Source organism: Panthera onca, chromosome A3 (assembly GCF_046562875.1).
Source record: "Panthera onca isolate mPanOnc1 chromosome A3, mPanOnc1 haplotype 2, whole genome shotgun sequence".
NCBI lineage: Eukaryota > Metazoa > Chordata > Mammalia > Carnivora > Felidae > Panthera > Panthera onca.
Window position 1 is genome coordinate 75,560,736 of NC_138341.1, and position 25,861 is coordinate 75,586,596.

Sequence of the window (25,861 nt, forward strand, 5' to 3'; positions counted from 1 at the left end):
TACACTGACCTCATGTGTGGACCATCTGCATATTAACTGCAATATGTTTTAAGGAGTTATCCAATCTCCTTTTCCAGGGGTCTCTTTGGCCCCTCCCCTCTATTTCTACCTATGAAGGGTATAAGGTCTGTGTCTAGATTCATGTTTTTCCATGCAGATGTCCAGTTGTTCCAACACAACTGGACATTTGCTTTTCTATCTTTGCTTTTTGTCTTTGCATTTTTGTCAGCGATCCGCTGACTAGATTTATGTGGGTCTATTTCTAGCTCTCTATTCTTTTCACTGATCCGTTTGTCTATTCTTTCACCAAGACCACATTGTCTCAGTTACTGTAGCCTTATAGTAAGTCTTGGCCTCAGGGAGTGTCAGTCTTCAATTTTGATCCCTTTCAATATTGTGTTGGCTATTCTGGGTCTTTTGCTTCTTTATGTAAACTTAGTTTGTCAATATCCACAAAACAACTTGGTGGGATTTTGATTAGGAATGCATTAAATCTATAGATGAAGTCGGGAAGAATTGACATCTTGCCAATATTGTGTTTTCCTATCCATGAACGTGGAATCTCCTCATTTATTTAATGGAGATATCTTTCATCATCGTTTGACATCTTTGATACCTTTTATCAGAAGCCTGTAGTTTTCTTTGTATAGATCTCACACATACTTTGTTAGATTTAGACCTAGATATTTCATTCGGGGGAATGCTAATAGGGGCCACCTCTCTCCTGTCTCTATTTCTGTCTATGAAAATCCCACCAACCATGGGCTTCAGAGGGGAATCCCAGCTCTGCCACCTGTATGCTAGGTGTTCCTGGGCAATTGATTTAACTGCTTTGAGCCTCAGTTTCCTCATCAGTAAGATGGTTAAAATAACAAGTATCTTTAAGTATCACCTCTTCCATGATGCCACTTCTTATGGCTTCATCCAAAACCTATTTTACCCATTGCATTTTCCTTATAGAACTTCTTTCATGGCAATGGTAAATGAGGGAGAGAAGAGAACAGGGAAGGTGGGAAAATAAAAAATTTTAGGTGTACAAAAGTGGATGTTATTCCACAATAGTTTGATGGTTGAATGGGTAGACCCAGGAGGCAAATGGGTTTCATTTCATGTGGTCACATGATTTGGGAAGGTATTGTTCAGAGCACAAAAGAATGGTGCTGTGATTAATTAATAGCGTCTGCCATGGGCAGTGGACCCTAAGTAATGTATTTGCCAATGATGGAATAAACTGTAGATCTATAGGGTATCATTAACTGGACATGGCTGCCAGAATTCTTTGTTTCATAGGTGAAGAAACTATAGTATATACTCAGATACACAGTTGTGTAAAATTTCTCTTTCTTTTTCTTTCTTTCTTTCTTTCTTTCTTTCTTTCTTTCTTTCTTCTTTACATCACCTATTTCTTTAAATACATATAGCTCAGATACACAGTTGTGTAAAATTTCTCTTTCTTTCTTCCTTCCTTTCTTTCTTTCTTCTTTCTTTACATCACCGATTTCTTTAAATACATATAGCTGTGTCCCATAGGAATTTGGATATTGTAAGTTATATAGTTCTAAACCTCAGTTTCTTTCTGGCCTAGCTGTTTCCTCCTCAAGTGAGACCTCAGAACATTATAGAAACTTGGAAGAAGAAACACTTTGTTCCATGACACAATGGGTGCTTACAATATACTCAAGAAGGACAAAATAGTATATAAAACAAATAAATAAAGCATATGTATTACTCCTACAGAAGAAGGATGAGAGGAGAAATTAGAAGAGAGAAGGAACCCCTGGCCCATAAGAATCAAAAGGCTGACAGCCTTATAGCTGGGAAAAGTCTGATGTCTGGGTGCTTCACCAAGAGAGGACTCAGTATCCATGACGACTGTTGATCAAAGGGTAGGGGATGCAGGATACCAGTCGGTGGCTTTTTTGTCCTGAGATATGGTTTCCTTGAAAGTTCAAGAGCTTCCGGAGGAGAGGTTGTACCGCAAGTGAGGTCATTCCCACATTGCCTCTCCACGTGGAATAACAATCTACGTGACACTCGCCTACTGTCTATGCAAGCACTTTACCTACGTTGGCATTTGGCCATCTCAGCAACCTTTTGCGGTAGACAATATTGTTTCCATTTTACCGGTAAGGGCTGAGATTTAGTGAAGTGAATTGTCCAGGACAGCACAGACAGTGGCAAAGCCAAGACTTGCATCCAGGGATTGTGACTCCAAATCTTTACCCTATTCCACACTGTTTGATGGTCGAAGTGGCCCCATACATGGTGTGGAGTGGTTTGAACAAAGTCTTGCTTCAAATCTGAGCATGGAATAGTTGTCCTTGCGAACTCTGACCCTGTTTGATCCTGCTGGATTTCCACAGCTGCTTAGGTCGGGTCTCTGAAAAGAATACCCCTACTGGGACTGTTCCTGATTATCACTCTGGAGAGGTCCCTGCTTCCTGAAGGAGATACACCCAAGAAAGATGAAAACCTTGAAGCCTCATTTTTTGGCAGGCCCTCCATGGCTCTGGGCTGCATGCTGTCCATGAGGAGGGAGCACTGTGGTGCCTCTAGGCAGCCAGCTCTTACTTGTTGTGTTTCTGTTGGTATGCATCCTCTGTGGGATCCAACCATATTAAATTGCTTCAAGCAGCCTATAAAATAAAGACAACTGCAAGGCCATAAGGAATAGCATATCCCCAACCATAAATAAATTAGGGCTCTAATTCCATCAAGGCATGTGGGTGACATCACACACCATGAGAGCCGGGCTTAGAAGGGCTGCTCACAGCTCCACAAATCTGAGATGGAATTACCATCTTAATTTATTTACATCTTCTGGTGGCTAGGTTGCTGTGACAGATGATTTCTGAGAAGTCTGGTCCCTCCAGATTTTGACCTTGTGTTCTGCTCTTCCCCTCCTCCTCCCCCACTTGCCCTCCCCCACACCCCTTATTGTATTTTATTTTCTCTGTGGTCTTGGTAAAGAACAGGAAGGAGGGAAGCACCTAGCACTGAGTGGAGATGGCAAATTCCAGACACAGAGGAGAGGCCTCCCACAAGTGGGGGAGGCACAGAAAGAATGAATCTCTCCTGCAGCCATGATTTGTTGCATTGCCCCGGGGCCATTTATCCATGACCTCTCTGGGGACATATAGCCTTTCCTTGCTTAAAATTTCGATTTAATTAAATCCACTAGGTGTGTTCTTGGATGTCAACCATGTCCTAGGCAACGTAAAGCAGTCAGAACCATATGGAACCGAGGAATTTTGGAGGCAGACAGGCTTTCAGCAGTCTCTGAGTTAGTTTAACTCCTCGTTTTACAAACAAGGGACCCAAGGCCCAGAGAAATAAAGTGATTTTTTTCCAAGATCATGTGGCTAATTAATGGCAGAGCCAAGTCTAGACTGCAGAAAAAGTGGGAACGTCCGCCAGGGCCTCACAGCCTAGTTGGAGAAGTAAGACAGACATCTTCAAAAGAGTTAGCTAATAACATGAGAGAGTACATAAGCAGAGCCAAACCGAGGATTATAAAAACTGAATTCAGGGAAGGAAGGAAAGAGGAAGGAAGGAAGGAAGGAAGGAAGGAATACTTACTGGCAAGTTGGGGACATATGTCACGGAGGAAGCAGCAGTTGAGTTGGATGCTAAAGGGTAAGAAGGATCTTGCTCAGCAGAGATCACAAGAGAGGGCATTATAGGCAGAGAAATAATCTGAGCAAAGACCTGAGGGCTGGAATAAGCATTGCCTGGACAGAACTCAGTGGGACCTGAGTGGGAGAAAGGGGTCAGTATCTGAGTGTCAGTACTTGGTGGAACCAGAAGACTTGGGACTCAACCCCGAGATCAGCTGGGAGTACAGGAAATTCTCAAAGATGAAGTGACACATGACTACCCTTCAGCCCTGCTCCTCAAAGTGTGGTCTGGGAGCCATGAACTGAGCTTTGCTCCACCTGGGAGCTTTTCTAGAAAAGCCCAAGCTTGGCCCCATCCCACACCTTCTGAATTGGACCCGCATTTCAGCTAGACCCTCAGGTGACTCACGGGCACATTAACATTCGAGAAGTTCTTCTTTAAGAAACCTGGCATAAAAGCATAAGAGACTCTTAAAAACTGAGAACAAACTGAGGGTTGATGGGGGGTGGGAGGGAGGGGAGGGTGGGTGATGGGTAGTGAGGAGGGCACCTTTTGGGATGAGCACTGGGTGTTGTATGGAAACCAATTTGACAATAAATTTCACATATTGAAAAAAAAAAAAAAAAGAAACCTGGCATAGTGTGAATGCCACTTCTCGGCTGTTCCAGAGTAGTTCCCTGGTGCTGCTCACTCGTTTCCTGACCCAGGATGGCTGAGCAAATGTTATTGTACTCAGAAATTCTTGCAAAGTGAGGGAAGCTAACAACTAACGAGCTGTTTTCAACTAAAATGAAATGTTCCTGAATGCTAAGCTTAGCAATTAACAAAAGATGGTAACACCAGATTTTCGTGAACACAAAACATTTTATTCTTTTCCATCTCGCCATTCTCTTTTTTGGATTTTGGAGCCCAGGGACATTCTTCCAAAGATAAGACATTTTTCCAAGCCCTGGAAAAGTACCTGATGTATGAAAACGGTTGTGGTGGGTGTTGCAAGGACAGGGACTCCCCACACAACTCAGGGCAGCTTCCTGGGGAGTTAGTAAGACCCCAGCAGGGAAGATGAGAGAATCTAAGACGCCTGCCCCATGTCACCAGACCTCAGGGGAACACTCCAGGCCGGAGTTTGATTCATCAAACCCCGGAGGCCCTTCCCTACTCCAGGTACCACATAAACCCCGATCCTAACGCTGCCCAAGCCCACAAGGTAGACAGAGCCAGCAACGACTGAATTTCTACCAGCCCACCAGATGGGAGCTTGGAGTCGGAATTCAGTTGATTTAAAGAAAATATAGAGTGATGTGTGTGTGTGTGTGTGTGTGTGTGTGTGTGCGCGCGCGCACACGCCTTGGTCTTATAGACCAAGATGAATACTTGCTATATTTTCTTTAAAAAAAAAAAAAAAGAATTCTCCCAAGGCCTCCTCCAAAGGGAGGAGAGAGTGTGCATATGCTTGAGGTAAGCCACAAGCGAAAACTCAAAGAGTCAAGGGAGTCTTTCAACTCTTCAACTTTAGACTGACATTGACGTGGAGTGCAGTGCCCCCCTCCCACCAAACCACAAAATATGCGCCAAGTCTGGGTCGTAGCTTCCTCTCCCAGTGACCATCTTGAAGTGCCTGGCGCGTGCTTTTCAAGGCAGAAATTCCACCTGGGCCTCCTTGGTGGTAGCTGACATTGCTTTGGTCTTCTGGGAACTGTTGCCCCTTGGGGAATAGCCCAGGGACCCGTCTGTCTCTCTCCACAAGCAATCTGTGCTGGGCACCTGCCTGGTGAACCTGCTTCTTATATGGGCCCCAGTCAGGCCCCTCAGCGGGCTGCTTTCTCTGAAGCTCCGGGTCCCTATGTCTTCCCTTCCACTCAGGGAGACTTCAAGGAAGAGGAAATCTTCCATGGCAATGGGAATCTTGCTGGGAGACTCCTCCCTTCATTCTTTTTTCAACTGAGATTTAATTCACATACCACAAACTCCGCCCTTTTACAACGTACTATTCAGGGGCGCCGGGGTGACTTACTTGATGAAGCGTCTGACTTTGGCTTAGGTTATGATTTCACAGGCATCGGGCTCTGCCCTGACAGTGGCGAGCCTGCTTGGGATTCTCTGTCCCCTCCCCACTTGTGCTCTCTCTCTCTATCTCTCAAAATAAATAAATAACTTAAAAAAAATAAAATGTACTATCTGGTGATTTTTAGTATATTCACAAGATTGTGTAATCATCACTATCTAATTCTAGAACATTTGTATCACCTCAAAAGGAAACCCCACACTCACTAGCAACCACTCCTCATTTGCCCCTCCCCCGCAGCCCCCTGAAAATGCTAATCTGTTTTCTGTCTCTATGGATTGGCCTATTCCGGACATTTGATGCATATGGAATCTTACAATACGTGGCCGTTGGTGTCTTGCTTCTCTTCCTTCTTATCTTGCTGCAAGTGGGCTTGTCTCAGTCATTTCTTACGAAGGTCTAGAAGTTGCCAGTCTGAGAAAGATGGTGATGTTCCTGGAGCAAATTCTCCTGAGACTCAGCTTTACTGAAGGGACAGGTCAGTGCACAGGAACACATTTAGGCTGAGGGCCGTGGATCCAGCCCTCTGCTTACACTCCAGAGCAAGGGCTGGCCACCACCACGGAAACCAGCTTTGCTTGAACAGATCCTACCTGGCCATGGCCATTTCATATCAAATATTTGAATGGCCCTTCACAATATAAAAAACTTCCTCCTATGGAAAGAAAGGGTAAAAGACTTGCCCAGGGTCACACAGGTCGGAAATGGCAGAGATAGCGTCGAAATTCGGGACCTCTGTTCCAGTGCTTTCCCAACAGCTGCCTCCACGTTAATGACTCGGGCTGCATTCGTAGAAGACTACCCTATCATCCTTCTCTTCCCCTCAAAGATCCCTTCTCCCCCCCACCCCACCACCAAAAACCCTCCTGGGGGAAACAGGGTCAGCTGTGAGCTGACGAGCAGACTCTTCCTTTCCTTCCTCCCCCAACCCCCTCGCTGAGTTTCTCTCTTGCCACATCCTGAGACTGCCCAAGTGATCCACTAACGTTGCTAATGATCTTCTAGCAATGAGGCCAAGCGCTTTGTTTTCCAACTTTCTGACTGTGATCTCTGGAAAGCTATTGAACCACTTGTGCCTCAGTTTCTTCATTTTACTAATGAGGATACTATTAGTCCTGACCTTTTAAGGCTATTGAGAGGATTGAAAACAAATTTTTTTAATGTTGATTTATTCTTCTGAGAGACAGACAGACAGAGCATGAGCAGGGGAGGAGCAGAGAGAGAGGGAGACACAGAACTCAGCATAGAGCCCGACACAGGGCTCAAACTCACAGACCATGAGACCGTGACCTGAGCCAAAGTTGGACGCTCCACCGACTGAGCCATGCAGGAGCCCCAAGGCTACTGAGAGGATTAATTGAAATGTGTAAAGACCTGAGAACAGTACCAGACACACAGTAAGCACGTGATACATGATAGATGTTTTTTGTATTGTACGTGTTTGTATTTCTCATGCTGTCGAGTACAAAAACTCTATTGAACATACTATGTCTTGCACAAAAGAGATGCACATAAATGTTGGAGGAAGAAAGGAAAGAGGGATTGAAGGAAGGAAAAGAAAAGAGGTATAAAAAGGAATTTACAGTAGCTTCTACGTATAGAACAAAGACTGATCTGTAGCTAAGTTTTTTTTGTTCTTTTAAAACATCTTCACATACACACCAAGAGAAAAATTCCGGCAGTGCAGAAAAGACCAATCCATTGGGACCTTATGAAATTCACCTCAAGTTGCAAACAGAATGGCTAGGATGTGTCCTCTTTGTTGACCAACCCTATTCTAGTGTTGGAGAATCAATACTCAATCCTTTCAAATCCGTTCTCACATCTAAACCCGCAGTTACTCTTGATTACATCAATTGCCATTTTATTAGATTCTCATTTCAGCATCCTGAAGGCCTGGCTTATTTCATCCTCCGCATTGGCTGAGTATCAAGTTCTCTGTTGGGTTTATCTTCTTTTTGTTTCCTCGTGACCTTCCTAGCGAAGGTGGATGTTCACAGCATTTCCTCGCATTAGTGTGAGGACTGTTTGGTTCGCTGTTTTCCTTCTGGCTTGTGCCCCTCATGCAGCTCACGTCAGGAAATGCTCTGTGTCTAGTGAGGGAGTGTGTCGGGAGAAGGTGATGTGAGTGAGGTGGGGTTCCAGACAGCTAGGAGGTTCTTCCTTCTGACCCTTCCTATATTCACCTGGGTTCCTGATCCCCAGGGCAGCAGCTGGAGACTGCACCGGATAGCATCCCTACCTTGGACAGACCCAACCTCGGAAGGCTGCCGCACCCTCAGTGCTGTTCTGAGAGAAGGTATCTGTGTTATGGGTAGGCTCTGAGCAGTCGTATTCGGACCTTAATGACCACCCTTCTCACCTTTCTAGCACTGGAAGAGCTGATTGGACCAGGGGCAGGCATCTAGATCAAGGGCGGCCAATCCAGAAGATGAGCTACATCATTAGAGAGCCCATCAGCTCTCTAAGGCATTTGAACCAAGAAATGCAAAGTGAAGGGTGTAATTAGCAATAAAGCTAAAACAGAAGGTCTGCCATGTAAGAAGAAACCAGAGAAGCCATGATAATCTAGTGTGAGCCAAAGTTACATGGGAATAGAAATTATAAGTAACAGAAGCCAGACGGAAAGAGTTATCAGGAGGGGAATGGAAAAGACACACCCAACGAGGCAGAAACACAGGCCGCTTATGGGAGAAGACCCTGGTCCAGCTCCCTCAGTTCGAGACCACATTCTGGTCCAGGCTAGGAGTATCCTTCAGATAAATCTCTTCTCTCGATGTAACTCGAACAAGTCTCTGTTTCTTACAACCACTGGAACCTAACTATTGCCTCTGTGCTCCTCAGGCTTCTCCTGATTGGGCATCAGGACTAATGGGGGGCCCCGGACCATCAGCAGGAGCAGGCCCCGGACTTTTAACTCAAGTCGTTGCCCTGCACTTGGAGTCTGGGATCCAAGGTAATCCAACAAGCACATACACTGAGCACCTGGGAGGCCCCGTGCAAGACCTGGCAGAGCTAAAGATGAGGAAGAAAGTCCTTGCCTGGAAGGAGCTTGTGACCCAAATAGGGTGGGAGGGTGTGAGAAACACACAGGACCAAGTCCATACAAAACACAACAGATCAGTGTGTCAGAGAAGGAAAACAACGCTTTGGAGTTTCGGGGGGAGTTGTGGTCACCTTAGGATGTGGGGTTCAGGAAAGCCTGCCCCACTTTGCTGGGGATGCGCACGAGGAGTGTAAGATATATGCAGATTGCTGTTGCAGAGCTTGGCAACCGAGGGGATACGAGGGGTGAGGAAGGCAGAGGGTGACGCTGAGATTCCAAGTGACACTGTCAGCTTAAGAGGGAAGACGTTGGTGATGGGTTCGGGACACCCTACCTCAAAACATGGCACCTTGGCATATCGGGTATCTTCAGCAGAAGGAGTTTAAAGGAAAATAGCAGAAGCAAGAAGGTCACTCCGACCTCCCCCACCTCGTCCTTCTTCCCTGAAACATGTCACAAAACCCCCATGTGAACAGGTCCCCTCCCTGCACCAGGAGGAAGACATTCTTACCACTGGAGACAGAGAATTTGAGGCCCAAGAAATCTGTTCGGACAAATCGGGTTAAACCAACCCTTATCTTCCTAGTAACTTCACCGCCCCCAGCAAACCCCTCTGCCTCGTGGATTCTTCACAAGTGTGTTGTTTCTTTGTCTACAAGGCGTGAAATCTTCCCGCTCTGGCTGCTTCCTCATTCTCCTATAAAGGCTCCGGTGCACGTGTAAAACTTTAAGAACATTTGTGTGCTTCTCCCCCTGTTAATCTGTCTCTGTCAGTTCAATTTTCAGACCCACCAGGGACTCCAGGAGGGTGGAGGAAAGCATTCGCCTCCCCTGCACTGGGGAGTGGGAAGGAGCTGATGAGACATTTGGCGTGTGGAATGCGTGATTTCAACCAGCAGACGACAGGGCAGAGGGGAGCTCCACCCGACAACGAGAAAGGTGGGTCCGGGATTTAGAACAGAGAGTAGATTTAGGAATCTGGAGGAAGGAGTCCCTCTGCAGGGAAATAAAACTGAGGAAGAAAATGGGAATGCTGTGTGGCTGAAGAGACCTGACCCGGAAGAAGGGAGGAAGGGAAAACGAAAGGAGGGGTAGCCACGGGACTGCGTGGACAGCCTCGGGGAAGGGACAGCATCTCAATGAGAAGGGGTGTCTTCACCCTTCCAGGAGCCCCTGCTGGAGGGGTGGGAAGGAGGGGAGGGGGAAGGGCAGTCGTTTGAGGAAGACATGAGCAGATGAGTTGCAAGGAGCCAGGACAGAGGAAGGAGGGAAGGCGCAAGGAGGCACCTGTATAGTGAAGGTCAAGCAACTGAACTCCGGGGTGGGGGGGGGGGGGGGTGGTGCAGCAAGCGCGTACCTACAAACCTCATCCTCCACCATGTGGGTTTGGAGCAGGGTGGGGGGGAAGAGAGGATGAGACCCAAAGAACAGCTCCTGAGCAGGACGGAATATGCATGTCATAGGCCGGGAGCCAGTTTCCCACCAAGATGTCACATTCTCTAAATTCATCTCATTGCAGCCCCTGTAGACTTTCCTTTAAAAATTATTTGTGGGTTTTCTCGGGTGCCTGGGCGGCTCAGTCGGTGAAGCATCCAACTCTTGATCTCAGGGTCGTGAGTTCAAGCCCTGCATTGGGTTCCACTCTGTGTGTGGAGCCTACTCACAAGAAAGTGTTAAAAATTATTTGTGGATTTTCTACTTTTATAAACAGTTCCTTGTTTGTTTGTTTGCTTAAGGACTCAAGGGGTGGCTCATTGGTTGAGCATCTCACTTGGGCTCAGGTCATGATCACTGGATTCATGAGTTCGAGCCCCACATCAGGCTTGCTGCTGTCAGCTCAGAGCCTGCTTCAGATCCTCTGTCTCCCTCTCTCTCTACTCCTCCCCTGCTCACGCTCTCTCTCAAAAATAAATGAACTAAAAAAGAAAAAAAAAAGGATTCAAATAAGACAAGAAGAAAACTGTGCCATAAACCCTCCCTCCTCAAAGATGAACACATGTTCATGTTTTTTCCACAAGTCAACACACACAGAAACACCTCTCGAGAAAAAAAAAAAGATCAAAATGTACACACTAATGGACATTTTTTTAATTGAGCATATTGTGGAGCTTTTCCAAGATAAGTACACATAGATCCACCTCATCTTGTAATAATCATGCCATGTTCCATTGTGTAGATTACTGGACCACCGTAGTTTATTTAACTAATTCCCTATTGATGGACAGTTAGGGGGCTCCAATGGTATGCTACTGGGAATCATGTAATGAATATATCTATTTCTTCCACAGTTGTGTGAGTATTTCCATAGGATAAATTCCTTATATGTGGAACTTCTGGTTGAAAGGGTAGGGACATTCTAAGTTTTATGGATAATGCCAAATTGCTCTCTAAAAACATGCCAGTTTACTCTTCTGTCCCCAGCCTGGAAGTTTCCATTGTCCCCACACCCTTGCCAAACGGGGGTTTAGCAGTATCTGTAGTCTTTCCTACTCTGATAGGAAAATGTAAAAACTGCCCTTGTTTTCATTTGCCTTATTCATAATTGGAGAGACCGAACATCTTTTCATAAGATTTGAACATTTGTAATTTACCTTCTACTCGGGGAATTTCTACAAATATTCTTTTCCAGTTTTTGTAATGAGTTGCTGGATGTTTTTCCCTACTCCCAGGAAGACAATATTTTAAGAGAGGTACACAGAGGTCTGTACTAGGAAACATTTCTTTTTTTTTTTAATTTTTTTAAACATTTATTCATTTTTGAAAGACAGAGAGAGACGGAGCGTGAGCAGGGGAGGGGCAGAGAGAGAGGGAGACGCAGAATCCGAAGCAGGCTCCAGGCTCCAAGCTGTCAGCACAGAGCCTGACACGGGGCTTGAACTCACGGACTGCGAGATCACGACCTGAGCTGAAGCCAGACGCTTAACTGACTGAGCCACCCAGGGGCCTCATGTGCTAGGAAACGTTTTTAAACCGTTTTGTGTATCCAGAGAGCCATACTACCTTCAACAGTGAGTACTTCCTGGATACTCATGGCGGCAAGGAAGATAGCTCATGCAGTAGAAACACACATAATATTGTCTACAAGACTGAACTTGAACATTAGAGATATCGGTGTTAGCAACAGAGATGTGCAAGTTTGGAAATGATGTATTACCTCGGATTCAAGGAAGGAGAAGTTTGACGTGGACACCAGCTGGTGACACAGAAGCAGATTGGAGGGTGACACAAAACCAGGACAGACTGCTGCCTGGAACCCCCTCCCTGAGAGTTATAGCAATTCCAAGCTTGGAGGAAGTGGTATTAACCATCAGAGCACGGCTGCCATTGTGCATGCCCATGATGTGCCATTGACTGTTGCTGCTAATGTGTTTGGGTTAGAAGTTTAAGAAACTGCATATTAGTTTATTCCTTTGTTGTCCTTATAAAGTCCCAAGTATCCTTTCATGTTTTATCAAGGGCTGAGACCTGAACTCGGGCAAAAATGCATGTGTGCGATGCAGGAATAGCAATGGCCAACAGTTTTTGTCACCACGCTGATGCCCAGAGTAGACAGGAAAGACACTCAGATGGTTCCAGAGCAGTGCCTGTTCCCATGCAAGTGTATCCCCCATTTTTACAAATGAGACAAGGGGCCATTGTCTGACCCCCTGGTACCCTGGACCACATACCCAATAAATATTTGTTAATTAAATTGAAATCTTGATGTGGTATACACCCCAAGGAATCAAGAAGCCATAAAAGTTTAAAACTAGACCTAACACTTGAATTGCTAAAGTCAAGGACACAGGTTCATTCTATTTTGTTCCTGGACATCATTTCTCCCTAGGAGACAGTTTTTCTTCTGACAATTTCCTTTTTTCTTTTAATTTTTTTTAACATTTATTTATTTATGAGAGGCAGAGAGAGACAGAGCATGAGTAGGGGAGTGGCAGAGAGGGAGGGAGACATAGAATCCGAAGTGGGCTCCAGGATCTGAACTGTCAGCATAAAGCCCGATGCGGGGCTTGAACCCACGAACTGTGAGATCATGACCTGAGCCAAAGTCAGCTGCCTAACCGGCTGAGCCACCCAAGCGTCCCTCTTCTACCAATTTTCAATCACTTCCTCACCCAACACACCCTTATTCCCTCCCTTCTGGAGTTGAGACCAAAGAAAGGCGCTCCCTGCAGCTCTTCAGTTTGGTTGTGATTGACCAGCCGGTCCTTCAAAAGTGCTGGCTGGTTGGGGGGCTCTCTCTGGCAGCTGATGAGTCCACATGCACTGCCTGATTCTGCTGCTTTCTCCAAAGCGAGTGACCGAAAACATGCCTTTTCCAACAAGGAAAGTATGTACGATTCGGTTCCCAAGTCATGTTTCATGTTTACAACGGTCTTCTCATCATCGTTAGTTGGATTAAATTTAGTGATTACAAAGATTTTTGTTTTTATCAATAATACCCTTGATCTTGAAAAACAAGAGCAATTTAAACAGACCCAGATGCTTTAAACTCCACCACATGTTTGTTGTATTTTTTTTTTAATCGCATTGTATTTGAGGCTGTCACTTAAATCAATTAAAGATGAACGTTATTCCTATGGCCACGTTTCCCTGGCTTCTCACACTAAACCTTTCCTGTTTCTAGTTATTCAGTGGCAGAAGCCTCGAAGAAAAACGTTTAATGTTAATTATTATGTGGTCCCCCCAAACTCTTGTGAACGGGTAGGTTCCCCTACCAAAGCCCATGAGAGGTAATCCCAGGGGGAAATTACCCTGGCCCTGCCAAGTCATTGGATTTTAAGTCACTGCTCTGTTTATCTCCTTTCAGCAAACGTTCCCCCCCCCTTTAAAATGGATCATTTAGTTTCATTATTATCACTACGATTATCAACAACTCTTTCTGTCAATGTAATTCAACCAAGACTTACCGAGTGTCCCCTGACTTTCTGTAAACATTTCCTCCATCTGTAAATCGAAGCAGCTCCAGTGACTCTGGTCATGCGGCAGTGAATTCTGGGAGCTGGATGGGGGGTGGGGGTGGGGGAAGGCATGCAACAATAAAGCAGCAGGCTGTGCGTATAATGTAAAAAGAAGGTGGCTTGGCATCAGGGGATGTGAATTGAATCCTGACCTTGGCATCCATCGGTGACCCTTGGGCATGTGATCTGACCTCGTTTGAGTTTTCGTTTTCTCACCTGTGAAAAAAACACATACGTAAAAGACTTCTTGACAAAACACTCCTCCAGACACGTGGGTGGGTAGCAGTTGTGTAGAGGCTCCTGCAACAGTGGGCCAGCACGGGGCCAGAGCTGTGTCCTGTTTGTGCAAGATGGGTCCTTCTCTGAGGAACGAGGTTCCCCCTGGGGGCCTCAGGTCTGGCCAATAAAGGGAGCCTGAGGAGCTCTGGCCAGAGCTGGGAGGAGCAAAGACATGTGAGAGTGCCCTTCCGGGTGGAGATGGGGATCTGGTGCTAAAGAAAGTCAGCAAGGGGCCTGCAGAGGTTTCCTGACCCTTGGGATGAGGATGAAGAAATAAATCTCTCCTTGGGATCCTCCTGGGAATGACGCAGGACCCTTGGCCCCTTTCCTCTCCAAGCCAGCCAGGTTTCTTTTATTTTCTGGGCTTATTTCCCTTTTGTCCTTCCTTAAGATTTACAGAATCCTTTTGAGAAATTCCAGTTGTCACCACTAAGGGCAGTTCAGAGAAAGGGTTTGTGCCCCCACTGGGCTGGCTCATTCAAACAGCAGCCCCTGCTCCTGGGCCCAACAAGGCAGGAAGAGTGGGGATCAGGTTGGGAGATCCCAGGGATGACTCACGCAGACAGACCAGGGCCTTGTGCTCCCAACTGCTCCTCCCACCTGGAGAGGTGAATCCATCTGGAGGATTATTTTTGCTCATTTTTAAAAAATGTTTATTTCTTTATCTTGGAGTTCTATTTTATTACAAGAGGCAGAACTGTCTCACCCTCTTTCCCAGTCTCACTTCCCAGATACCCCAGTCCCCGACACCCAAGTCAGCTAACAGCCCTGGTTCCACGCTCAGCTGGGGCCAGACACTCTGAACTGTTTCCAGCGGTGGGGAAGGGTTGCCTGGAGCCATCGGGACTCTTTCCCAGGCCACAGGATGACCCAGCGCACACGCTGGTTGGCTAAAGTGAGACTGGAGCCTGTGGCCTGGAAAAACACTTCTCTGGCTTGTAGGCTCAAAAGTCGGTCTCACCTTTGATCTCTCAGATTGGGCTCCAATCAACGGAGTGAACCAGCCCCTTTGTGATGTAATCACTCCCCCCACCTTTTTTAAAATTTCTTTTAAAGTGTATTTACTTATTTTGAGAGAGAGACAGAGAGAGAGCATGTGAAAGAGGGGCAGAGAGAGAGAGGGAGAGAGAGAATCCCAAGCAGGCTCTGTGCTGTCGGTGCAGAGCCTGATGCAGGGCTCGATCTCACGAACCGTGAGATCCACGTCCTGAGCCGAAATCAAGAGTTGGAGGCTTAACCAACAGAGCCCCTAATCACTCCCCTCTGTGATGTAAAGGGCTGGATAAAAGTGAACTAAACACGGAGGCTGGGGCCGTGTTCCAGAAATCAATTTGCTGCTAGGGGTCAAGTGCCTTCCACTGAATGTCAAAAGGCCACTTAAAGATCAGCAGAACCCCCCTTGTCATCTGTGTTTGTTTTCTCTGTGCTGCGAGGAGCCTGGTCGGTAGGAACTCTCATGGTTGCAGGCAGCCGGCTTCCAACTCCTTAAGCCCGAGTTGTAATAATCACAGCAGCTAACAGCCTTTGTTTTTCTCTAGAACATAATGTATGCCAGACACAGATGATCTCCTAAAATCCTTGCAATCAACCCATGCATTTGGTCTTCTTTTCATCGTTTTGATAAGGAAACTGAGATTTAGAGAAGGTGATCCGCCCAAAGTCACACAGTGGGGGGCGGGGGTGGGGGGGCCGAAGGCAAGATGCAGGGGAGGCCCTGGCCTCCTCGTCACTACCCACACTTCAACCGTGGCTGGTGTGAGTTACGTCTCCTGTGGTCACTGGTACCAGACACAAACAGTGGCTGGCTAAATAAAGAAGTAAACAAATAAATACAGGAGTAAGGAGAGGGCTTAGCCTTTACTGGAAGATCTCTAGAAGGCTCTCAGAATCCAGTGGAGAGCTGCACCCCCAGGCAGGGAGGAAGCAGGGCAGCTGGGAGCCTGAGCAGGGTCGGTGGCCCTTCTGTCCACAGCACTTGGTGCCAACTCTCATCTTCAGTGGTTCAAAGCTTCGAAACCTCTAGAAAAAGAAGTCAGAGATCCCCACTCGGTCAGGTGTACATCCTGGACCAATCAGCTTTTGCCCACAGGCCAGGGGCAGGAGCAGACACAAGGATGCCAGGAAGGGGTAGGACAAGAAGTTCCTACAGAAAGAAGGTCATTGTGAGCCAAGAAAGACAATGATGATATCAGAAAAGGTGACCGAGAAGGACCATGAAATCTTCCTACACATAGGGAGTCAGCAAACACAGAAATCTAACCTGACTGCTGGCGGGCATTTGGGCACCCATGAGGTAGACCTGTCTGACCCCATCCAGCCTTACCGGGTAGGTTCCCTCTGCCCCCAGTCTCTCCATCACCTTTATAAGGCTACCTTGTCAGTGCCTTTGCTCAGTTGGTGCCCCCATGCCTAATATATCCTCCCTCCTCTCCAGCAACCCAAACCTTCTTCATCCTTCAAGGGAGGTCCCCATCCTCCAAGAAGCCTTTCTTGGCCCTTGTGCTCCTTGCCCCCCCATCACTGTCCTGCCTCCTATAAACACCTATACCATCTAATCTGTACCTTACATCTTACTATTTAGCCCTGTTCTATATTATTTATTGTTCTTATCTATTTCTTGGTCTTCTCTCTGCCCATTTGAATAGATTCTTTGAGAGAAGAGACCTTATTTTCTCCATTTCTTATATTGTCTCTGTATAATCTAGTGTAGGACTGAACACCATAATAAAAATAACCACAAAAATAATAGCTCTCTTTTTTTATTTTTCTTTTAAATGTTTATTTTTGAGAGAAAGAGGGAGGAGCATAGAAGGGCAGAGAGAATGGGAGAGAGAGGATCCAAAGCAGACTCTGTGCTGACCACAGAGAGCCTGACGCAGAGCTCGAACTCATGAACCATGAGATCACGACCTGAGCTGAAATCGGCACTTAACCAACTGAGCCACCCAGGTGCCCCAATAGCTCCCTTTGTACAGCCTTTCAGAGGCTTTTTTTTTTTTTTTTTTGTATATTATTTCATTTGCTCATCCCAACAAGTCTGCAAATTAGGAAATGAAAATAATATACTCCTGACTCAGCCACATGATGCCTGGGGCCTCAGCCGGAGGCTAAAATCATCTGGTGGCTGGTGCTGGCTGCCAGCTGAGATTCCACTGAGGCTGTCGGTTAGAACACCCCCCATGTGCCCTCTCCATGTGACCTGGGCTTCTTCATGACATGGCAGCCTCAGGGTAGTTAGACTTCTTACACGGTGGCCCAGGGCTCCAAACGTGAGTGTCCCAGAAGAACTAAGGAAATGATGTGGACTTTTCTGAACTAGTCTCCGAGGTCATGCAAGGTCACTTTCTACTGCATTCTACTGGTCACAAGTGAGTCACTAAGATTGGCCCAGATTCAAGGCAAAGGCACATAGACCCTCGCTTCTCAATGACAGGAGTGTCAGAGAATTTGCCCAACATGTTTTAAAATTGCCTCAATTTCCCATTGGACAGATAGAAAAACTAAGGCCCAGGAAGGGTAAGTGAGCTTTCATAAGCCTATGCAGCTGACTGGAAAACAGCAGAGTCAAAGGCATCCCAGCTCCCTCAGCAAGTGTCATTCTCCTGTCTGCACTTGACAGGTGATATATTAATGGAGAATCTAGGGCAGGTGGCAGCAAGGTCAAGAAGGAGGGGGAGGGGGGCACGCGGGTGGCTCAGTCAGTTGAGTGTCCGACTCTTGATTTCCACTCAGGTCATGATCTCACGGTTCATGAGATCGAGCCACGCATCAGGCTTTGCACAGACAGTGCAGAGCCTGCTTGGGATCCTCTCTCTCCCTCTCTGTCTGGTAAATAAATAAACTTAAAAAAAAAAAAAAAAAAGGAGGAGGGGGAGGGCCCAGTGGTCTTCTCTGCTCCAGTGGGCTCCTTGGATCCCTCTGACCATTTTGAACTCTAACCTGTGTGAGAGGTACCCACTTTCTTGGTGCTGAGAAACAACTCTCTTAGATAACTAGGAAATAAATAAAATGAGAAGCTCTCCGCCAAATGTGCATGCTGTATATTGAGGAACATAAAGAGAATAGATCTGTCTGTGGCCTATTTCAGGGTCCGGGGAGACAATCATGCAAAAGAGACTGGGGCTGAAGCCTGAGCTGGAGGCTGGAGGCTGGGGACTGGGCTGCAGCTGGAGGTTAAGTGCTGGGGGACTGAGGCTGGGGAGTAAGACTCGGCACTGGAGGCTGGGACCCAGGAGTGGAGGTCTCTGACTGCTTCACTTTTCCAATATGGTCTGACACTCAACCCACGGTCTGCATGCTTATTCACACATCTGCTCAGCACTTGCCTGCAATCACTTAAGTTTTATTATTGGACTTGTCACCATATTAATGTAGCTGTACGCTTAAATTGATGGTAATTGTAAGTTTCCTGAAAAACCTTGGGTTTTTTGCAAGTATTAATTAACTGATTCACTTACATTAAAAACAATTATGTAACCGCAGACCTGCCTCCCTAGCTCTTCATGTCAAAGATGGGGGTTTCACGTAATGCGTAAAATATGTCGATCAAAATTTCACAATTAAGGTCAATTTTCATTTGGAAAGTAAAGATAATTAACCGACTCGCACCTGTAATCTCCTGACATGTTTCAATTAAGAAAATAATTCTTTATAAACTTTGCAATCTGGACACTCAGAGAACATGTTAATACAGCTACTGATAAATATAATCATTAACAAAATAAATCAGGACCCCTGGCTGCAAATCTGAGGGGGCATCTGTTTTCATGGTAAGCCAATGACGCTAGAATTTGGGAATGCTTGTACAAAGGCCCAGCTGGGTCCTTAAGCAGCTGAGGAAAAAAACACCAGTGGCATTCTCTGGCCTGCCCCCGCGGTGAAGCCCTTCCCACAGAAGCTGAACGTGTAAAGGTTTTTCACTCTTCCTCTGTTGCTTCCTAGCTGTGTGACTCTGGGCAAGAGACTTGATCTCTCTGAGTCTCTGTTGCCTCATTTATTACCTGAAAAGAAATGGTATCAATCTCACACTGCTGCTGGAATTGTACATGAACTGATATCTAGGCAACATACTCAGCACTATGGCCAGTGGTAGAACTCAGTAAAAAGGAGATGCTTTGGGTTCGTTGAGCCCAGGAGGGGAGGCGAGGAGAGGGAGGTGGGAATCTCTAGCTATAGAAACCTGGGCAAGCCCAGTCTTGTCTCCGCCCCTGTGGATGTGGATGTCCCATCTGTGGATGTCCTTCCGGGTGGCCCTCTGTGACCTCTCCCCCAGTGTGATGGGGTGAGATGCCAGCTCCCCAGCCCCATGCTCCCTCACACATGCTGGGAGGGGCTCCTAAGCCCCTCATGGGCAGTTGAACCCCCCAAACGATAGACCTGACTCCTTGAGACCCATCTGCAGAGTCATCCAAAAACATTAACTTCTAGATGTGTGCAGGTGGCAAGATACGGGGAAGAGAACCTGCCCAGCTCAGGCCCACCCCCCACCAAATCTCCCCAAGTCTCTAAATTAACTTGGCCCAGCCCAGCCTCCCAGCCTTTGATTCTTCATCAGGAAATGGGGCTGATTAGAGGAACTCCAAGGTCCCTTGTGCTCCCCAGTTATATATACTTTTGTTTTCCTTTCTTACCTCCTTCAGAATCTATTTTATTGTTTTTTACAAAGTCGAAGACTCAACAGAAGTGTTTGACATTCTTTTTTCTAAAAAGAAGACATTTGACCCCTTGGACTGGGGCTTTGATATGTCTCCAGTAATGGGGCGGGCTTTTTCCCCTGACCCAGTCACGCCACATGACCGTGAATTTGTCTGGGAAATGATCTCTCATAGAGGTTCAGTGCCCAGTGAGGTCTCATGGGGTAGATGAGGATCCAGACAAGGAGCCTGGGGGCAGGGATCAGCCCTCCCCTTGTGAGGTTGCCAGGCCAGCAGACTCGAAAGCAAGAGTTGGGAAGGGCCTTTCCCCACGGACCCTCAGTGAGTGGTGAGCAGCAGAGAGGAGGGAGGTGCTCTGCCACACCGGATTAATCCAGTTCAACATCTCTTTCTAGGACCCCTTTGCCTCTATACTCTCAGCAGAAGGCATCGCCATTAGAATAAAGCAACTGTGGTCGACTAAGTTCTCATTGTCACAAAGAAAGCCCCCTCTGCACACTAGTCACACTATTCTCCCCCTCCTGGGAGTCTGTCCACTCGCTCTCCTGCCTGACACCAGCAGCTGCCAAACCCAGCAGGATGGCAGGAGTGGTAGGATTTAAGGTCAAAACTCCCGGAACCCACCCTGAACCCACCCTTACCATTGATTCTCATGCGGTCCCCCAAAGGCAGCTGTTGCGTAAATCCCCTGGCTCCGAGGAGGCTGTGGGGCAGCAAAGAAGGCTGCAGGGAGAAGAGCTTCTGACTGAAAGCCATGAGCCCCGGATTCTTTTGTCCATCTATTCAACAAAAGCTAGTGAGAGTTAACCAAGTGCCAGGCACTTTTCTAGACACTGAGGTTATAGAGGTGAGCAAAACAAATACGAACCCACCATCACGGAGCTTACATTCTAGTAGTAGTCTGGCAGAGGCCATAAAAGAAACAAGTAAATAAAGCAGAGAATATGGAGAAAAATAAAACAGAGAAGATCCCCAGGAATGGGAGGTGTGCTTTTTCTTTTTAAATTTTTTTTCACATTTACTAATTTTTGAGAGACAGAGCTTGAGCAGGGGAGGGACAGAGAGAGAGAGAGAGAGAGACAGAATCTGAAGCAGTCTCCAGGCTCTGAGCCATCAGCACAGATCCCAACGTGGGGCTCGAACCGTGAGATCATGACCTCAGCCGAAGTTGGACTCTTAACCTACTGAGCCATCCAGGCACCCCAAGAGTATGCCGTTTTTAATAAGTGATCCGGGACCGTCTCTTTGAGAAAGTAACATTGGAGCAAAGACCTGACATAGGTGAACTTCAGTCTTTTTTTTTAAATTTTTTTTTAATGTTTATTTATTTTTGACAGACAGAGAGAGAGAGAGAGAGAGAGAGACAGACAGAGCATGAGTGGGGGAGGGGCAGAGAGAGAGGGAGACACAGAATCTGAAGCAGGCTCCAGGCTCCGAGCTGTCAACACGGAGCCAGACGTGGGGCTTGAACTCACAGACCACAAGATCATGACCTGAGCTGAAGTCAGACGCTTAACCGACTGAGCCACCCAGGCGCCCCAGGTGAACTTCACTCTCGACTCTCACCAGTGGATCCGTGGGGAGGTGGGAAAATCACTTTCCTCCTGGGTTTTCCTGGAAAATAATCAAACAAACGGGCTAACCTTAAATCAGTAACTTGCAGACATTTTTCCCCCTGTAGCAGGCACCTTTAGGGAAACGAAGAATTTACCCAAAGCCCTATAGATTAGGATAAAAGACAATGAGGACAGACCACCCAGTTAAATATGAATTTCCAGGAAACAATGAGTCTTTTTTTTTTTTTTTTTTTTTTGGTATATCCCAAATATTGCATGGATGTCTTCACACCAAAAAGTATTTATTATTTATCTGAAATTCAAATTTAACTGGGCATTTTGTCTTTTTGTTTGCTAAATCCTGCACCGTGGGAGCAGGGGAATCACTTCTCAGCGCTCTGGAGCTCCGCTGCCCAGCGGCCTCCCTGAGCCTCAGTTTCTCCGTGGGCAAGGCTTGGAAGGTATCACAGAGAGATAGTGATGGATCTTCAAGGGAAGAATGAGTGATCACCACATTCCAGAGCTCAGCCTGATGTAAATCCCAGGCCAGGAGCCCTCGGATCTGAAAAAGGTTTCACTAAAATACCCAATGAGAAAGCTTCCGGCCCAACGCCTGGTGGCAGCGGGTGCCCAGAAACTGTTTTGTTTGGGTCTTGTTTTCTGGAAAATTGCCTTGCCTTCTCCCAGGCCAGGCTTTCTGAAGGCCAACTTCCGGTCCATTTATCCCAGATGGCCCTTTAGCTCCACAGGGCCAGGAAAGGGTTGACAGAACATGTTACTAAGTCTGGGAAAGAACCCAGCAGAGTTTGGTGGTTTTCTCTCTTCCCGGAAGTTTGCTCATTCCTGGGCCGGTGGCTGAGCTAGGTTTGGCCCTTTCACCTTCATTTGTCTTGGAAGGGCTGGCCTTGGACTATCCCACCCAGTGAGCACTAAATTGGAAAAAACGGTGACTTTTTTTTTTCAATTTTTTTTTCAACGTTTATTTATTTTTGAGACAGAGAGAGACAGAGCATGAACAGGGGAGGGGCAGAGAGAGAGGGAGACATGGAATCTGAAACAGGCTGCAGGCTCTGAGCGGTCAGCACAGAGCCCGACGCGGGGCTCGAACTCACAGGCCGTGAGATCATGACCTGAGCCGAAGTCGGACGCTTAACCGACCAAGCCACCCAGGCACCCCAAAACGGTGACATTTTTTAATGAAATACAAAAACCCCTCAAGGCTAGATAAAGAGCAGAAATGTGAACTGCAAAATATCCGATGATTCCTGGCAGGTCCTGGAAACGGTCTCTTAATGGCGTGAAGGAGAAGCAAGGCTTCTCCAGAGCCCGCAGCTTCAGACATGCTGGAAGCAGCTGGGACTTCTCAGCTGGCAGCAAGCGCTTGTTTTGTCCCTGGGGTAAAATCAGTAGCCAAGGCAGTCTGCTCTCAATTACCTGCCCTGTGGCTTATCTGAGGTGGGATAACATCAGCATGAGGGAGAGGAGAATTGGGGACAGAGGGGAAGGGGTGAAGGTGGCTCTGACCTAGCACATGAAACCAAGACATGTGTACTGGTTCTGGCTTTCTCGAGCTGTGTGTCTTTGGGCAAGTAACCGGCCTTCTCTGGGCACTGGTTTCCTCAACTTAAAATGGAGACACTTGGATGAAATCATTTGACGTTTCCTCTCACCTCCGAATGAAGAAATAGAACATGTTATGGGAGCCCGTCGCAGAGCTCAGGCCTCTCTCTCAAAAGGCAAAGAGATAAGAGTCCCAGGGCCGTTCTCAGTACAACTAGAGGTACTAAGTTACCTGTCACCAATCCTCCCACTTTCTGTAGCAACAAAATCCACGTGGCTAATCGGTATGTCCAATTCAGGGGACCCTACACGTCCCTTCACGACTGCATGTGTGAGTGCTTGTGCGTGTGTGTCTGTGCGTGCATGTATGTGCCTGTGGGGTGTAAATGTCAGGCAAGCGTCCCACTATGCATTGTTTCTGCTCAAGAAAAGACTGCCAAATGGGTAGTTTATCCTGGAAACAGCCCGGAATATCTCACTATTTCCCCAACTATGTGTTGTGTGGCCTTTTAATTTAGCCCTCATTCCAAATGCATGACACATCCTTTTGACACCTTAAAGAAATGTTTCTCAGATGGCAGGCAGGGCACAGCAGCTCCAGGCTGCAAAAGGAAAACACACGGCCCTGAAAATTAAAAGTGATTTAGGTCCTCTCCGGAAATGCCTTCCTTCAGGCTACTTGATGTGGTCATTTATTAAGTGACTTAATCAGGAACGTAACGCAATCTCAGAGCGATTAAGGCCCTTTCTGGGCACTCCTGGATCCTCCCAATTATGAGTGGGGGGGTCATGCATTCATAAAAGGACTATCAGAAGAGAATCGTTTCCTAGGGCTAAGGAATGGTTAGCTGCTCAGCTAGAAAAGCCCTGTGTTGCTGAGAAACACAGTTAAATCACTAACTCCGGGGAAACGTCCCTCTGATTGAATTTAAGCAGTTGTTAACATGGTTTCACTTGCCCCACACTTGCCTCGTCACTTGCGACGAGTTAAGGTTAGAGAACCACAGCCCATCAGAGTATAAGGAATTCTCGAAGCTCTCCTTGTCCACGCTTGCCATCACTCCGCCAAGGAAGCACAGAGAATGACAGTGCCTAAGGCCATGTACCTTGTCTTTGCAGATCTGGGACCAGCACCCAGTCTCCCTTCTTGCATGTCAAGTCTCGTGGCTACACTAAAGGGGAAAGGGACTCTCAGAGACTCTGTTGGAACGGTGAGGGGACACTGCGGACTCTCCAAATAACCGGATGCGGCTCTGGAGATGAGGAGGGACAAATGGACTCAATATTCCAGAGGAAGCATCCTGAGCAAGTGTAAATGGCTAAATGAATGCTCAGGGGAGGACTATGTTCAAAAATACTTACCGAGGGCCCACTATGTACCCAGAACTATGCTAGAAACCAGGAAAACAGCAGAGAGCACAGCCTCAAGCCTAGTGAAGGAGCTTACACTGGAGGAGGTGAGGAGGTAGGCAGAGAGGATAAGGGAACAAGCAGATGGATGGATGGATGGATGGATGGATGGATGGATGAATAGATGGATGGATGCATGGCTGCCACATTTAGAAAGCTAGGAGAGCAATAATGTAGGGGTAAGTTGGGGCCTGGAGTCCAGCCCCTCCCTGCAAGCCTGCAGCCCAACCAGAAACACCTCTCTGGCTCAAAACAACTTCAAGGGTCACCCAGTCCTCTATAATGAATACCCTATTTCCCATAGCCAGCGCTCCAATACTTGCCTTTCACCTCAGTCCTGGCTGATGTCATCACAGAGCCCCCTCACCACCACTGATGAAAACCCCTCCTGCTCCTGGCCTGGAGCAGACACCGCTTCCCAGAATGGCCTCCCCCCTGCCCTCTGCTTCTTGGCCAAATCCCTTCCCCTCTATTTAGCACCTCTGCTCACTCCAGGCCTCTCCTCTTGCCCTACCTGTGCCACACGCCTGAGCTCTTCTGGGAGGTGTGCTACATCTGGTGAGCTGGCCTTGTCTTCCCCAGCCCCCGGCTAAATTGTCAGGTCACCAAGGGCAGCAGCTGTCTTCCCCCTCAGAGTCCCCACAGAGTGGGGCATGTGGCTGGCCACACAAGAGATGATCAATAAGAGACTTTAGGAATAACACCCGTTCTGGACAAAGTAAATGGAAGGAGGGCCCAGGGCAAGTCTCTAGGAAAGTCTGAAACCTGGGCTTTCCTCCTAGAACCTGTTTCACTCAGCCCCCTTCCCTCCACCCCTGCGGTGCTTTCCTGGAGGCTTCTCCTCGAAATCAGAGTTGGGTTGAGGCCTACCATGCTGGGCAGGGTTAGGGGAGGGGCCTCTTGGGCTGTTTTACAACAAGAACTACTCTTCTGAGCTGGCCAGTGACTCAGCATCTTGGATCTCAAATGAAAAAAAGCCGTTTTCATCCTGGCACGCAGGAAGCACAGAGGGTCCAGCTGACTTTGCGAAGCCACCATGCCAGGCCCAGCCCCTAGCCGTGTCAGATCCCGGCACCTGAGGCATGTACTGTTCTGCCAGACTCCTAACCAGTCAGGAATGGGGAAACAGCACCTCCTATTGATGGGCTCAGTCATCCCATTTCATAGATGGAAAAGTTGAGATCTAAACATACCAAAACCTCCTAGGGCTCCCCAGGTTGTTCCTCTTTCCTCCTGATGTCTGGCTGGGGGGTTCCTCTGACCAGGTGAAAGATGAAGAGTTAACTCCTATTCAAAACAGCTGCAACTCTGCACTGGAGGAAGAACCCCTAAATACACAGCGATTTCATGGGGGTCCTTAACCAGTTTTCGTTGCCTTTGGCATCTGGTGAATCTGCCTAGGCACCCCTTCTCAGAATATTTTCTAATGCAGGGGCGCCTGGGTGGCTCAGTCGGTTAACCGTCCGACTTCAGCTCAGGTCACGATCTTACGGTCCGTGAGTTCGAGCCCCACGTCGGGCTCTGGGCTGATGGCTCAGAGCCTGGAGCCCGCTTCCGATTCTGTGTCTCCCTCTCTCTCTGCCCCTCCCCCGTTCATGCTCTGTCTCTCTCTGTCTCAAAAATAAATAAACGTTAAAAAAATTAAAAAAAAATATTTTCTAATGCATAAAATAAGATATGATTGCAAAGAAAACAAATCATGTTGAAATAAAGTTACA

The 25,861-nt window shown here is 47.2% G+C and overlaps 1 protein-coding gene across 2 annotated transcripts in view; it reads right to left on the minus strand.

Moving 5' to 3' along the window:
• Positions 1-12,141: 12,141 nt before the first annotated feature.
• Positions 12,142-25,861, minus strand: part of SIX3 (SIX homeobox 3) — a 96,140-nt gene continuing 82,420 nt past the window's right edge. Inside the window, exon 3 of one of the 2 annotated variants that reach the window (XM_060607197.2) lies at positions 12,142-13,900. In XM_060607197.2, the coding sequence (XP_060463180.1) occupies positions 13,811-13,900 (90 nt within the window). In that variant the 3' untranslated portion in view covers positions 12,142-13,810. Of the gene's footprint in view, positions 13,901-20,961; positions 21,232-25,861 lie in introns of those variants that run through there. The other variant, XM_060607179.3, reaches the window with a different exon arrangement.